The sequence below is a fragment of the Castanea sativa genome, chromosome 6, assembly GCF_040712315.1.
Source record: "Castanea sativa cultivar Marrone di Chiusa Pesio chromosome 6, ASM4071231v1".
Lineage (NCBI taxonomy): Eukaryota > Viridiplantae > Streptophyta > Magnoliopsida > Fagales > Fagaceae > Castanea > Castanea sativa.
Window position 1 is genome coordinate 6,822,739 of NC_134018.1, and position 16,293 is coordinate 6,839,031.

The window sequence follows — 16,293 nt, forward strand, 5'->3', positions numbered from 1 at the left end:
AAGCCAAAAGATCCTCAAGAAAGAGGATTAAATACTACTTAGATTTCTGCAGGCAATGCTAAAATGAGCCTTCTCCCTCATATTGCAATACATAACAAAAAATATTCAATAAACTTACCCTAGTCTGTTTCAATAGATTTGGCAAAGAGTATTTCCTGCCTCAATAACTTTACACCCCTCTATACGGATTTACAAGCACTATCATTAAAAATCTACCATTTGAGCAACAATCAACTAATCAAAAGGTTAGAAGGGCACACAATGTTCAGACCAGTGTAAACAGGCACAACCTAGTTTGGTATGGGTTGATTTACAGTGCACATGACTGATTTTACAAAACAGCTTGACCTGTTGAGCTAGGAGCACTTCAGTCCAAGGGTGCAGGAGAGAAATTTGCATTGTGATTAAGACAATAAGTTTAAGGTTGAGATTTTCATTTTGGTTGGGTGCCTCCATTTTGATCCAAAGAACAGCCTGGTCTACAGGTAATACCCATAATACAAAGAACATAGGATTAAGTTATAAATATTGCATGACAGTATCCCCAGTGTCCTTCAAGAAACACTTTCCAATCAAAGATCCCAACTATTTTTTTAGTCAGCAAGATAGCAACTTTTTGGACTTTACAGAAGCAGGATTCTACAATATGACTCATAAATTCACAACAAGCTTTTAAGTTTTTGCCAATAATCCAGGTAATTCATTAACAATAACTGCAATTTGGAACTACATTACCTGGATTTGTTCCAGCAAAGATGCCATACCAAAGATCATCTGTGATAAATGAAGTTGCCCTCTCCACAGCACCAAGATACACCCTGGGTCCAAGGTTGGGTGGCAATGGATGAAACATTTTCTGATTTGGGTAGTCCAAATCAACTGCCACATGCCGATTTGTGAGAAAACCAACCTGTCTATTTCCTATTCGGCTTTTTACAATAGCGCCCAAGGTTCCATATGTCCCTTGGCTTGCCACCTATAAAAGCAAAAAAGCAATTAGGTAATTTCACGAGCAGAAGTGAAGACACTAGCTACTAGTGTGTAACAAATGTTGTTAGAAAATTGAGAATCAGGAAATGAAAGATAGTAAACAACCTAACAAAAACATTGCAAATGTTTTTCACTATTTAAGAAATGCTGTTGAAAAAGTTTGGCCAAGCATAATGATTAATTAACAAGTTAATAAAATATGGTTGAATCACCAAGACAAGGATAAGAAGCTTTACAAGTACTACACAATACAGTTTACCAGCTAAAAGGAAACACATAACTAAAAATAAGCTGCCTTCAATCCTATTTCATAAGAATCATAACCTTTGATGGACAGCTATGTTCGTAAATGACTTGCTAGCATACACCATGAATACAAAGATAGCATTGAAAAACATGTCTCTCGACTTTCTTTCTCTTTTTTTCCTCATTTCCAAGATTACTTGTTCACCAAGCATTTGCCCTCCCTAGAAGTTCTCAGCATATTAGGTAAGGGGGAAAATATATAATTCACGTCTTCTGAAATTCCCTAAAAATGTATAAATGTTGTTCTAATCACACAGACAATCTGCACTAAACCATCAGCAGAGTTTATCTTGGCACAAACTATTGGCCATGCAATTATTCACCAGGTAAGAAAGCCAAAAGCCAGACTGTATTCGATCAAATGCTGTTGCACCAAAGGTTACAATAACATAAAGAAATTCACAAAGAACCTTTTTGTGAGCCAACTTATCTTAGAAAAATAAAACTATACTAATATGAGGAGAAGAAAATAAATATGAAAGCTAGCAGTTGAGATCTCCCCATCATTTCATGTGAACAGTTGACATCATCCCACTCAAAGGTGTCCCTAATCTGTCATCTAATTTTGATGATTTAAAAATGTGTATATATTGGTACAGAACTAAAATACTTCACTTTTTCAGACTAGAACCAAAGGTGTCAAGATATTTAGCTTTAACCAATCACAGATGACAAAGGAGTTGAAATAAAACTTAGATTAGTGATCATTTCGCATTCATTAAACCCAGATCCAGAAATCAGGCCCCACACATACAAAATATATGTCAGATCACAACGCTTACTGGTGGCTTACCAGATCTTTCTTGCAGCTTTTCAGAATCAACCATTACAAATAGTAGAAAAGAGTAGATATAGCTTTCTTCATGAGTCACAGATGGCCCACTTTTCATTAGTAAATTATGAAAAGTGATACATAAGTTTCCTCCACGATCAAAGTGCTTTAAATTTTATTTTTTCTAAACAAACATTCACAGTTAAATTTTAAACAGATGTTTCATTGGAAAAAAGTGATGCACTATCAAAATGCTTTCAATATATACTTTCTTTATATAAAATTTCATGGTTAAACGTCCTATTTTTAATAGAGTTTGCAATGAAAAGACTATAGAACCTACCATTGGTTATCACAATAAAGGTTGAAATGTAAACTTATAAGTATTATTACCAGTTCAATTAATATTGTCATGATTTACTGAAGAAATATTACAACATGAGTGATAAATAATACTAGTGAAAAGAGATTTTGATCAACATTATATAGATTTATAGAATAATTATTAAAAACTCCTACTTCCATGCAGCAAAGATTGATCAATGCTCTGTCATGGTATATTCAAGAATTCTCCAAAACTGGGTAGAGTTGCTTCCATTATGTTCTGCGAACAAGTTTCCCTGAAATTTAACAAGCACATGAAATAGGACTTTGGTCAAAGAGAAAAAAATTACCTGGGAGCCAGAGCCAATGCATGGATCACTTCCTGTCAAGCCATCTATGAGCTCTGTATATAATTGTTCTTTGGGAGTTGGAGCAGGTGCACCAAAATAGGAGAATTCCACAACATCCACATCACACCATACACCTCCAGGCCCCTGCCCCAAAAAAGTTTAAAAAATTTCGCTTCAATTGATTAATGAATAACTGAAATCAACATAAACACACAATATAAATTCAAAAACAATTGCTCAAATTGAAATTATACCTTCTTCTTTGTACTATTGGAAGAGGTGGTGTCATCGGCCTTCTCAGCCTCAGTCTTGAGATCCACCTTCAAATCCTCAACAATGCTCTTACTCTCCAAATCCCAGATCTTAATGCTCTGCTCCGTGGCGGCGCAAAGCCAGTACCTATTAGGACTGAAGCAGAGGGCATGAATAATGGCACCCGCGTCAAGCGAGTACAGCTTCTTCCCCTCAGCCAAATCCCACAAAAGGATCACCCCATCTTTCCCACCACTGGCACAAAGCGACCCATCGGGCGAAACCGCAACGGTGTTCACATACCCGGTGTGTCCAGCCAATGTGTTCTTAATCTTACAGTTGGTCAAGTTCCAAACCTTCACAGTCTTATCCCACGACGCCGAAACGATGGTGGGTTGGAGAGTGTTGGGGGTGAAACGAACGCTTGAGACCCAGTCCTGGTGCGCCTCTTGGTCAGAGATAGTGAACTTGCATTCTCCGAGGGTGTTCTAGAGCTTGATCGTGCGGTCACGGGAGAGGAGGAGGAGGAGTCGGTGAGGCCGAAGAAGAGCTTTGAAATGAGAGAGAGTTTGGGTTTGGGCAGGTGAGTGAGAGAGAGTTTGGGTTTGGGCAGATGGAGGAGGGGTTTCTGATTTAGGGTTTTTTTGCGATCTGATTTAGGAATGATTTAGGGAAGGTTTTTTATTTTTTTATTTTTTTTTATTTTTATATTTATACTAAATGCAGAAGCCGCGTTTGATTAAACGCAGCTTCTGCATTTAGGAGCTGCGTTTAATGAAACGCAGCTTCTGCGGGTCTGGAGCTGCGTTTTTTAAACGCGGCTCCAGAAAAAAAAAAAAAAAAAAAGAAATCCCTGTAGCCGCGTTTCTAAAAACGCGGCTGAAATTCTACCTGCCAAACGCAGCCTCAACACCAAAGAACGCGGCTTCAGTGCGAGTCTATAGCCGCGTTTAGTAAACGCGGCTATACGTGTTTCCTGGAGCTGCGTTTTTGTAAAACGCGGTTCAAAACCCCTGTCTGTAGCTGCGTTTTACAAAAACGCGGCTAAAAAACGCTGCCCAAAAGCGCGTTTTTTGTAGTGTACTTGAAAGTTGAAACCTGTGATTCTTAGCCGAATTCGAAATCATGAAGATTATTGGGCATATACCCTGCAATGGCTTCTCCGTCAAATTGTAACACAAATTAAAGTCATACAAGAGCAAATTATGTAATGGTGTAATTTCTTTAATTTTTTATAAAATTATTTTAGTTTACCTTACAAATAGATAGGTTTCCGTGTATAGCACGAGTTAGCGACTAGTATATATATAAAACTGAAACTTCTGAAACTCTCACAATTTTCCACGTCAGCACAATATTTAAATAAAATTATTAATTTATTTAAATAAATAAGGAGTGAAACTCTATCTCTTTAACAAGTCCAACTTAAACTCAAACTCAAACTCATCATTATCATTTTTTTTTAAACAAAACTATTTTTGTTTAATCCGAACTTAACAAAGAGTGAAACTCTATCTCTCTAACAAGTTCAACTTAAACTTAAACTCAAACTCAAATATTGATAATTTATCTCTAAATTTGCGAGGTTAATCATGAATACTATAAAAGCAAAGCAAACCCCAAAATTTTTTTTTAAAAGCAAAGTAGAGGTTTGAGCTCTTCTTATGTTATTTTCTTTTCCTCTACTTTGTTAAAAAAAAAAAAAAAACATTATTTTACAGTTTTTCATGTATTTTTTAAAAAGTAATTTTCATACATGAATCACCAAGCTCTCTTTAGCCGTTTTTTACAAGTTAAAAAAGCTTGCAATAATTGAAATTATTCTTTCAAATGTAACCCATCTTTCTCTTATACTTCTCTATTGTTTAGTCATATACATATATATATATATATATATTGTTTTGTTTTAATAATTTTTAAACAATAAATCATTTGATTCTTTAATATTTTTTGGTCTTTCAGAAGTTTTAATATTTGAATTTTTGAGTTAATTTTTTTGCAGTATTTGAAATTGTCTAACAATTTTTTTGTAAGTCATTGTACATTCAAGCAATGACTTTTTTATTAAATTGTAACACAAATCATACAATGGTGTAGTTTTTTAAATTTTTTATAAAATTATTTTAGTTTACCTCAAAATAGGTAGGTTCCGTGCATAGCACGGGTTAGCGACTAGTTATTAAGATATTTTTAATGGACTTATATTAATTAAGCACATATCAAGCTTATACCAGGTTTATAAATAAGTCTAAGCTTGACTTGTTTTATATCAAGCTCTAATATTCATGAGCTTGTTCACAAATAAATTTTTTTTTTTTTTTGCTTGGGCTCTAGTTGTTTAATAAACAAGTCTAAATCTATGGCTCAAGCATAACTTGTTTATAAACAAACGAACATGAACGAGCTTTTTATTGAATCAAGCTCAAACTTTTTATGAACGGCTTGGTTCGTTTACAACTCTAATTTTAAATAAGTAGATGTGAATACTTATTGGTCAGAAAATCCCAACTTATTGTTGAACCAACAAAGTATCTGATTGTGATACTTTGATTACATAGAATGTTTTCTTTTCCTTACAAGAGCAATGCTAGAATCACAAACAATTACACAACTTTTACCATGTCTCTCCATATTACAAGTTGTAAGTGGTGAACGTGTGGACCCACAACCTTTTCTTACCACTCACAACTCACCGTGTGCCAAGTTATAGCAAAAGTTGTGCGATTTTTTGTGGAACTACCATTTTCCTTCTTACATATTGACATATCTGCAGGTTGGGAATTTTGTTAGTAAACATGCTGCTTTGGAGTTGGACTACTTCAATGCTAAGAAATAGAAATTCTAAATAGATTGAGCCGGACTCTACCATAATTCTCAATCCAAAAAACAAAATTTACAAGTTAAGGCAAACCCTATATATAACAATTCTCCGGTTCACAATTTGAAATTTTGAACAAAAACTCTACAAGAGTTCCAAGAACAAGTAGGAGGGGAGTGGTAAGGACCAGGGAATTAGTAAGTTTCTAAATTAGGAGTATTTAGGAATAAAAACCTATCTAAAACATTATGAAAAAGTTATTTCCAAACTGTACATAGGAAAATCCTCTGACTTATTGTGTGGCAATGGATAAAATTAAAACTACTCCAGGTGTAGTCTAAGTAACGTGACCTATAAATGCGTTCTGTGACTTAAAAAAAACACGTGTACTTCGTCCAAACATTATATATAACATTCCTCCAATAAGAAAAAAAAAACGTCACAAAATTGAATAAAACTCTGGAACAATGCTGTCTGAGTATAAGTAGACTAGCTAGAAATAGCCAAAGGAAATGACCATAAATTACCAAAGCACTATATATATACGTGTATATATATATATAGAGAGATAGAGAGACAGAGATTGTGTGTGTGAGAGAGAGGGAGTTGGATATTGTTTTTTTCAAAAATACCCTCAAGATATATTTTCAAGTGCTCCTTTTCTTTCACGATCTTTCCTCAATATTTTTCATTTGGGTTTTGGTTTGCGAGTCATGATTAGGATTTTCTTCAACAAATTATTATTATTCCTCATGGTCTTCTTTTCGACTGCCATCTTTTTATGCAAGGCACAGTGTTCTTCTACGTCCGAGTTTTCTAACTTTGCCTCATGCACAAATTTGGCTGTGTTAAATTCAACCCTGTATTGGAATTACAATATATCATCTAACAAGGTTGAAATTGCTTTTAGGCAATCGGGTATTTATAACTACTCAACTTGGATTGCTTGGGCCATCAATCCCACTTCAATTGGTATGATTGGCGCTCAAGCTTTTGTTGCACACCCAAGAAGTGATGGGAGACTAATAGCCTATACATCTTCTATAACCAGTCGTGAAACAATTCTTGAACAAGGGAAGCTAAGTTTTCCTGTCTATGGTGTCTCAGCCATTTATGCAAATAACTCAATCACCATTTTTGCCACGTTAATGTTTAGTAGCAGAACCTCCGTGGTGAATCATGTGTGGCAACGAGGTCCAATATCTATGGATAATGTTCCTGGCTTTCATAGTCATTCTAAAGACAATCTTCAGTCCTATGGTACTTTGAATTTTCTATCAGGAGAGACTAGAGGAGAAGAAAGATTTATGGTAATGAAGAAAATTCATGGAGGCTTGAATGTTATTGGTTGGGGTATTATGTTACCTCTAGGAGTTGTTATAGCAAGGTATATAAAGGTGTTCAAAACAACAGAGTCGGCATGGTTCCATATTCATGTCATATGTCAATCTTTGGGGTACATTGTTGGTATAATGGGCTGGACAACTGGACTCAACCTTGGTGTTCAACTATCTGGATTTAATCAAAAGGCGCACGGATACATTGGCATTTGTCTTTTTTCTCTTGCAACAGCTCAGACTCTCTTTATTTTTAGGCCGAAGGAGCTCAAGTACAGGAAATATTGGAATATAATACATATCTGCATTGGTTATGGAACAACCATTCTGAGCATCAGTAATGTATTTATAGGGATTAATATTTTGAAGCCTGGAAAAAAGTGGAAAGAAGCCTATATTAGCATACTTGCATTATTGGGTGCTGTTGCGGTGCTACTGGAAATTGGTACAGCTTGTTATTCATATTTTAGTAGGAAAACTAAAAACCTAGAGACAACGGATGGAGCTAGTCCATTTAATTCATGATCAGCATGTATTTCTAAATTAATATGCTTACTTTACAATGTAATTTTTTTATGGGTAATTTGATAGTTAGAGAGTAGTATTTAAATTTTAAATGTCTTCTTTAGAATTTAGGAACACCTTAAAGTGTAGTTTGAACTACAAACGTCTTTGGCATTTTCAATGTATTATTGACATTCAAATCATCCATTATTGTATTTGTAAGCGCACAATTGCACCTGGCCCCAAGAACAGTTACGGGCTCAGGCCCAATGAGCCTTAAACAATATGAATTTGTAGAATGTGGGTTTGAAACCCAGGTTAGAAGTGTTTGAGGATTAAATGACAAGCCAAAGATTGCAAACACATTAAAACAACAAGGAATATTGTAACTCAACCTGCTCGGACGTAAGCCGATAGCTGTTCTTATATTATCTCTTTCTCTTTTTTCTTTTTCTTTTTAGATTACAAAGAAGGGAGCCCCCCATTTCTGTTCTAGGTTCTTCCTTAAATACTCCTCTTTCTGATACTTTATACACGTGTTGCCCCAACTCCCCCTTAGCCTAGATATTTCTTTTCTCAGTGCCTTTGAATAGTAACCAGAAGTTTCCCTTCCACTGTTCAGGTGTCACTTCCCCATTAATGCGGTCAGGGTGGTAGGTGCAGGGTCTTTAATGTGGAGGTGACAGCCTTTATCTTTGGTATTTCTCTAACATCGGTGCTTCTAGGACATTCAAGGGTTTACCCCCTTTAACCGTTGGTCTTGACCGTGTCATTCCCTAACCTTTACCATAAAGTCCCGGGTTCTCCGGTGTCCGTCCGAGGGGAAATTCATCCTCGGCTCGATCCTCGGATCCTCGGCGTATGGGCCGACCCGTAGTACTAACAAGTTCTAAACCCAAGAGCAGGTCGGCCTTCCTTAGCATGGCCCCAAAGGCCCACATCTCCATCATGGTCTTTTTACTCCCCACAATATTATTATTACAACTCGTGGATATAAATTTTCATTCAGTTGTTTTGCTCAAATTCATGGAATATTCATATCTACTACGTATGTAATTTTTTTTTTTTTTTTGAGAAAGAAAAATGTTTAATTTGTACGTATGTAAATTTGAGGGATGTCCAAAATCAGCTTCAAAATATACTATGACAATCATAAAAAAAAAAAAAAGGAAAGGTCAATTTAATTATTGAGCTTTAGGGATGTTAGAACCAAACAATTGCAAAATCCCAAAAAAACTCAGCAAAAAAAAAAAAAAAAAAGAGGCCTTTTTTTTTGGGGTTCAAAATGATCAAGATCTAAAATTCTATTATTGATGTTGTAAGGACCTGAGAATTCACAAACTTGATTAACTACCCCTTCTTCGATTCTTGATCAAAGATCCTTATACAATATATTTGGTAGAGAGGGTCCAACAACAAAAAGTCCTATCTCCGTAGTGTCCTGACTCTTATTTATATCGTTTGTTCATTTCATCTTGGCCTTACACCTCACCATCTACTATGTTTTTCCCTCTGACACCTGTTTGTCGGTAATGGAGCAGAGTTCTAATTTTGTATTCAGCACTGTTCAGGTCATGTCCACATTAATGCAATGGATTGAGTTGGTATCCTCCAATTAATGCGGCCAGAATGGTTGTTGCCGGGCATTTAATGCAACACTCTAAATTAGCCTGCCACCTTCGGATATTTGTAACCCTTATGTCAGCAGTGCCCATGCCACATCATCTTCAGGTATCCCCAGGTAACTTCCCTTACTCCTTCACCTCCTCTTGTTTATGCATGTCGGCCTTCTTTTCCTCGGGTCTTCGGGTTATTGGTCCTCGGGACCTCACAGATGTTTTGGTCAAAATTAAGTTATAAGTTCACATTATGGGTTCTACCACAATTCATGTGAACGAAGAAAATACACATTTTTGGTACTCCCAAAATATTTTATAATTACACAAATAACAAAGCCAATGAAGCACACACAATTTCTCTTCAAGTTGCTAAATGAAAGAAAACATCATGATTGTTGCCTACATGATACTAATCAAGGATCTTTTAAATCAATAGTATAACCTTGAGAATTATTATTCTAGTGGTACACTATTGTTAGGCACAATATCAATACCTACTAATTCTTAGTGACCTCAAGGTAAAAAACAAAAACCTTACTGATAAATATTATGCAACTATCATAAATTCATGATGGAGTAACCAAAAAAAAAAAAACTTTACCATAAAATTTTATGATATCACTTTTTATATAATAAAAGTTTATGATATTAGTCTTTTGACGTGATGCCATACTTTTCCATTCAAATTAACAACAAAGTTGACGTTAAGGTGCAAAGTGTAATAGTAGTCATAGTTTAGATAGCAAAACGTGCTTTCGAAAAGTTTAAAATGCAAAGTGCAATCAATGGTATAATTTAGAGTGATAAAGTATAATTTTCCCAAATTTTCACAACTTTTAAAAGAAAAACTACCGATATGGATTATGGGATGAGACTCTCTGTCCCATCAATTCCATAGAAACAACTTTGGTGTCTTGGTAAAAAATTGATGGATTAATGTGAATGTGATGGTTCACCAATCACATTCACACATATAATCAAGTTATAACAAATAGTGTAGTCCTAAAAGAACCGATGGAATATATATATATAGTTCAAACTTTTTGCTGAGTAGTGCTACAGGTACAATATTTTCACAATAATTTCATAACAAAACTTAGGAGACAAGTTGATTCTGATAGTCATTTGGACCTATCTAAGCTTTATTTTGAAAATATTGTGCTTGGCCATATCGTATTCTTTGGTCAAACAACAAAGTATGTGATTGTTACATTGATGTAAACATTTATAGACATGCATGCTTGTCAGATTGAGAATTTTGTAGGTAACTAGGGGTGCTTTGGTCATTGTGTATGAAATAATATATGGGTAAGAGCATCTCCAATAGGTTCTCTAAAACCAATTTTGGAAAACAAACACATCAAAAACTCACTCCAATTGCTTCTCTAAAAGCAAAACTTTTCCAAAAAAAATTTGAACTTGCTAAAGCAGTTCTTTTGATTTAGAGAACACTGTAGCAACTCCAAATGATTTTTTTTTTTTACTTAAAAATCAAACAATTCAATAAAAAAAAAAACATTTCTTTCTCTCTCCTTTCATCTCTTTGTTTTAGTTTCTTTGCTTCGCTTAGAGACTCAAACGTCTCACATAATCAAAACAGGAAACACAAAACAAAATCTATCTATTATTATAACAACAAAGTTGAATCAGTCCAAGAAAATAAGAAAAAGAAAGAAAGAAGAGACAAGCCATTCTATCTGGTGCTAGGGAGGAGGACGAGGTGGTGGAGCATGGTGAGTCTGACAGCTTTGTCCTTTTGGTGACTCTCAATCTCCACTGGCCTTCTCTCAAAGGTGTGCAACGGTCTGCTAGTCTGTAGAAAAATAAAAACAAAGAGGACAAAGATAGTGTGAAGGTCCTGGAGGAGAAAAGGTAGAAAAATAAAAAGAAAAAAGAGATGAAGAGGAGTGTGGAATGGCGATACGTGTGTGGAGGAGAAAAAAAGAGATGAAAAATGAAAGGAAAAAAAGAAAAAGAAAAGAAAAGATCAAATTGTATAGTTGAAAAAAAAATAATTACAGGAATAGAAAATAAAATAAAGAATAAGAAAATAGAATTGAGAAATACTACTATGAGCACCAGAACCTTGTTAGACGATGGTCTTTGGGCTCCCAATTAAATTATATGTGGGCTTTGGCACAATCCTACCAATTGGGCTCTGAGCTTCACCTAGTTTGCCCTCTCCTAACCTTAATGCACCTCCTTCACCGTGTTTTCCCTCTCCTTCCCCTGTGTTTCCCAGTACACTCCTTGAGTATTTCCCTCCCCAAGATGTTTTTCCAACCATGATCCTTTGCTCACTTCTTCCTCTTATAGTCTCTTGTTAGTTGGGTAGTCATCATTTCCTTCCCACTTCGCACATATTCCCATGTTATCAGAATCCCAAGGGATCCTCACGTCTTTGGAGGATTCCCTTGGTACTTGTTCCAGTCGTTAAAGAGCGTCCAGCGGTGAACTTTCACTACGACATTGCCAACCCTCGGCTACTGATCTTGCCATGTTCGTGCCGTGCGCTCTTTTGAGCTTGAAATCCAACGTAATTAAATTGTAAATGCTTGAATCTTGGAAAATTAAGTAAACAAGAATAACATACTAAAGAGACCCAAGTAAACAAGAATAAAGGAACAAAAAGAAAAAAAAAGCAACTGCACATAGGCATTTTGATTAGCTTAAACTTGATTCTCCACCCAAGTTTTCTCCTTATTTTGGAGAGAACATTTTGGTGGGCTCGGGTCACTTTTTCTCCCTCTCTCAACCAAATAACCACTAAGTGTTTGTTTAGGATCCGTTTATTTGATTGAAACTAAAGGTAAATGTCAGCTGAAATAGTTCAATGAAACTCATGAATAGTATTAAAAGTGCAGTGGAACCCATGAATAGTAACAAAAATAAGCTGAATAGTAAAATAAGTTGGCAAAAATAATATTTACCAATTGGATACTAAAAATGCTATTTCTCCATTTTTCTCTTTTCAGTTTTCCATCCTCCTTAAAATTCCACCAAACAAACATGGTGAAAAAGAGAAAAGAGAAAAAAGAAAGCTTCTCAAAGAAGCTTATGTCTTATTAAGGAAGCCTATTGTTCTAGACGGTAAGATATAGACCTTAGATAAAGACAATAAATAAAGGTCAAAGAGAGAAAAGAGAAAGCCTTCCAAGGAAGCTTCTATCTTATCTAGGTTGTAAGATATAGACTCTAGTTAAAGATGATAAGAGTAACTGCATCAGTGGTTGCAAAAGTTTATAAAATACAAAAAGTGCTTAATTTTGCACATTTTAACCAAAAATACACCCACATCAGTGTTTACAAAGGTGTGCAAATATACAAAACTGCTATAGTAGTCGTGCATATATGCATGATTACCGTAGCTTTTCTATACATTATTTTAATATTTTTCTCTCCCCTCACATTCTCTCTTCCCCTGACTCTCTCTCTCTCTTCAATCCATAATCTCTGCAACTGATAACCCCCACTGCCAACCCAGCACCACCACCCACATCATTGCAACTCAGCACTGCCAACCACCACCATTGCAACTCAGCACTGCCAACCACCACCATTGTAACCTAGCACCACCAACCACCACCACAACAACACGGACACACCACAAAATCAACCAAAAATAAAACAAACCCACACACGGTCACACCACAAAATCAACCAAAAATCAAATACACACATGCATGAACACACCAATAGAGACAAAGAGAGCATTTTTGTGAACTTGTAGCTGTGGGTCGCCTGGAACGATGCTTGTGGATAATGGATCGGTGCTTGTGGTGCTTTGATTATGGATCATTGATCGGTGATCGTGGATTGGTGATCAGAGAGATGATTTCAACCAAGAGGGGGTGAGGGAGAGGCAATTTCATCACTGTCGTCATCACCATCGCCCCATGTGGATCGGTGCTGGTGGTGTTGATAGGTGCTTATGGGTCAATGGAGATTGGTGGTGCTTATGGGTTTTGATGCTTGTGGTGCTTGTGATGGAGAGTTGATTTGACTGTGAGAGAAAGAAGAAGAAAGAAGAGGAAGAAAAAAGAAGAAGAAGAAACGACAAAGAGAAAAGGACAATAGAATAGGATAAAATAGAAAAAGTAGTTTTTTTTTTTATGGGTAAAATAGATAGAATCTTTTAGAAGAACGGATGCGGTTGCTTTAAGGTGATTGAATTTTTCTTTTACTTTTTTTGAAGTGATAAGGTGACTGAATTGTGAGTAATGTGGGAGGGTTTGGTAATTTGGTTACATGTAAAGTTAGTCTTTTTTTGTAACGTTTTGATGGGAATGGATGGGAAGGAAATGATCACTGATGGACATGTAGCTCATTCAGTTTCCTTTTGGAAAAAAGATTATTTTTGCCAACTTATTTTACTATTCAACTTATTTTTGCTACTATTCAATGGCCTCGCTTTACTTTTTGGTACTATTTATGTGGTCTCACAGTACTATTTTAGCTAAATTTTATTTTTATCTACAGTACTTTCAGCAAAAACTTTTCAATTTCAGCAAAATAAGTGGATTCCAAACGGACCCTTAAATTAAAAATACATAAATTACTACACAAGGGTACCACACATGCCTAGTCAATGTAGAGGCAAAGGAAGGAAAAAAAGGGTAATGGTAATTCGTAATTGGTACCTAGTGGTCCACATTATCTATATCATATACTATATAATAAAAGTTGAGCTTAGAAGCTGTGATTACGCCAAGTGGCTTCATCAAATTGCAGAAATCTTTTTAGATTTTTTTAAAAAAAAAATCTTCTATAATTTCTAAGTTGATATAAATCTTAATTTGATTACAATCCAAAATTTTCATCTAATCCTTATTTTTCAAGTGTAGTGTATTATAAAAAAAAGCAGCAACTTTCTTAATTTTTTAATTACTTCACTACACGTTTATATATGTAAATAAAAAAAATAGGTAATGCGGTAATTTTCAAAAATTCCACTTCATCTAATCCATCTAATCTTATTTTTTTTAATACACTACATGTTTATATTTATAAAACGTAATGTGGTGATTCTCAAATACCACTTCCAAAAACTAAATAGATAATCCTAAGACAAAAAAGAATAAGAAGAAGAATTTGATCACAATTGGAATATCAAATACTAATCCGCATCAAATAACACTTTTTAACTATTACGTATTCTTCAAACGAGATCTCTCTCATTCTGTTTATCCAAAAAATAGTCTCTCAAAAAGTCTCTATTTCTCTCTCGCAAAAGAAAAGACGATTCAGATTTGACTCTGAATCATAGTAGAAGATTAAACTCAATACTGAAAAGCCGTCAATCATTTCTAATATAGGTAACTTAGGTTCAGATTGAAATAATCTACCATACGTCCCCACTCCCCACTGTTAATAAATATCAACATTAAGTATATACGTCATTGTTTACTATATTTTGATATAATGTCAGTATTTTTTTTTTTCTTTTTAATGACTTCTTTACCATCTCAAAACTATGTCTGTTTTCATTTTAGAATGATTTGAGTTTGGAAAATTTTATTTACTTTTAAGCTATTGTAATACACTAATTCTATATAAAGTTTAAAGTTTTATGTGGGATAGGTTGACGTAGTTTATTGTACACGTTTTGGGTGTTGCATTCTTTTTTTGACAAATGTGTTAATATGCTAATTTTTTTTTTCATGGATATTTCCATTCATGTGCATAGAAATGCTAAAATAACATTGAACTAGATGAAAAAAAAATAATGAAATTACATTCCATGTTAAATCCTCATTTACATTGTCAGGAAAAAAAAATGTAATTTCAAATTTGCTATTTGCAAAGAAGTGCAAAATAATGTAACCTCAATTACATTCCATGTTGAATCCTCATTTACATGAAAAAAATTGTACTTTTGAATTTGCTATTTGCTCAAAAAATTAAAAGTGCATATATCACTGTCGACATTGAGAATATGTCTAAGAATCAACTGAAATGCATTAGAAAAAGAGAGATAGAGAAAAAGTAAATAGTATTGTATTAAACAAAATATTTTCATTAAATCATAAAATGAAATAACATAGGTTTTTATTTTTAAACCATGCAACACATGGGCCTTTAACTAGTCTATATATATATAACCAAAACCTTTGAAACTCTCACAATTTTTCACGTCAGCATAATATTTAAATAAAATTATCATTTTATTTAAATAAATATATTTTTGTTTAGTCCAAACTTATCAAGGAGTAAAACTCTATCTCTCTAAAAAGTCTAACTTAAACTCAAACTCATCATTATTATTTTTTTATTTAAATAAAATTATCATTTTATTTATATAATTTTTTTTTTAGTCCAAACTTAACAAGGAGTGAAATACTATCTCTCTAACAAGTTCAACTTAAACTCAAACTCAAAATTTATACTGTTTCTCTATCTTAGAAACCTATATCAATCCGGTTAGGTTAGGTTTCATCTACTTTGCATTGGAATAAATCATTATCTTAGAAAAAAAAAAATTGTTTGACCTGAAACTTAATAATAATTTGACCCAAAACAGAGTAGTGTGTGTATGAGTGATGTGTCATATGCAGAACACGACAACAAACCCGTCTGTTTTTGAAGGCAATTTGTAAAGCCCAAATTTTCACTTCATGAAATGGGCTCAAAAACCCCAACTATGCTTCTTCACTTCACAGAATTGGCTCAATAGCCCAGATCTTCTCCACTTCACGAGTTGTACTTGAAAGTTGAAACCTGTGATTCTTAGCCGAATTCGAAATCATGAAGATTATTGGGCATATATCCTGCAATGGCTTCTCCGTCAAATTGTAACACAAATTAAAGTCATACAAGAGCAAATTATGTAATGGTGTAATTTCTTTAATTTTTTATAAAATTATTTTAGTTTACCTTACAAATAGATAGGTTTCCGTGTATAGCACGAGTTAGCGACTAGTATATATATAAAACTGAAACTTCTGAAACTCTCACAATTTTTCACGTCAGCACAATATTTAAATAAAATTATTAATTTATTTAAATAAATAAGGAGTGAAAC

The 16,293-nt window shown here is 34.4% G+C and overlaps 2 protein-coding genes and 1 pseudogene across 2 annotated transcripts; 1 reads left to right on the forward strand and 2 right to left on the reverse strand.

Moving 5' to 3' along the window:
- Window positions 1-309: 309 nt before the first annotated feature.
- LOC142639351 (protein NARROW LEAF 1-like) lies at window positions 310-2,948 on the reverse strand. Its single transcript, XM_075813545.1, has 3 exons — window positions 2,937-2,948; window positions 2,743-2,886; window positions 310-976 (listed from the first exon to the last, which is right to left on the reverse strand). The coding sequence occupies exons 1-3, from the start codon at window positions 2,946-2,948 to the stop codon at window positions 704-706; spliced, it is 429 nt and encodes a 142-aa protein (XP_075669660.1). The 3' UTR covers window positions 310-703.
- A 36-nt stretch (window positions 2,949-2,984) lies between these two features.
- LOC142639353 (small ribosomal subunit protein RACK1 pseudogene) lies at window positions 2,985-5,759 on the reverse strand (annotated as a pseudogene).
- Window positions 5,760-6,564: 805 nt separating this feature from the next.
- Window positions 6,565-7,674, forward strand: LOC142639354 (cytochrome b561 and DOMON domain-containing protein At5g47530-like). The gene has a single exon (XM_075813546.1). The coding sequence runs from the start codon at window positions 6,565-6,567 to the stop codon at window positions 7,672-7,674; it is 1,110 nt and encodes a 369-aa protein (XP_075669661.1).
- The last annotated feature ends 8,619 nt before the right edge of the window (window positions 7,675-16,293 follow it).

Excerpts from the sequence above, each read along its gene's own strand:
- LOC142639351 (XM_075813545.1), bottom strand. Across the intron at positions 977-2,742 it reads GCATTGGCTCTGGCTCCCAG|GTGGCAAGCCAAGGGACATA; the intron begins GTAATTTTTTTC and ends TTGCTTTTATAG.
- LOC142639354 (XM_075813546.1), top strand. The coding sequence starts at position 6,565 with ATGGTCTTCTTTTCGACTGCCATCTTTTTATGCAAGGCACAGTGTTCT.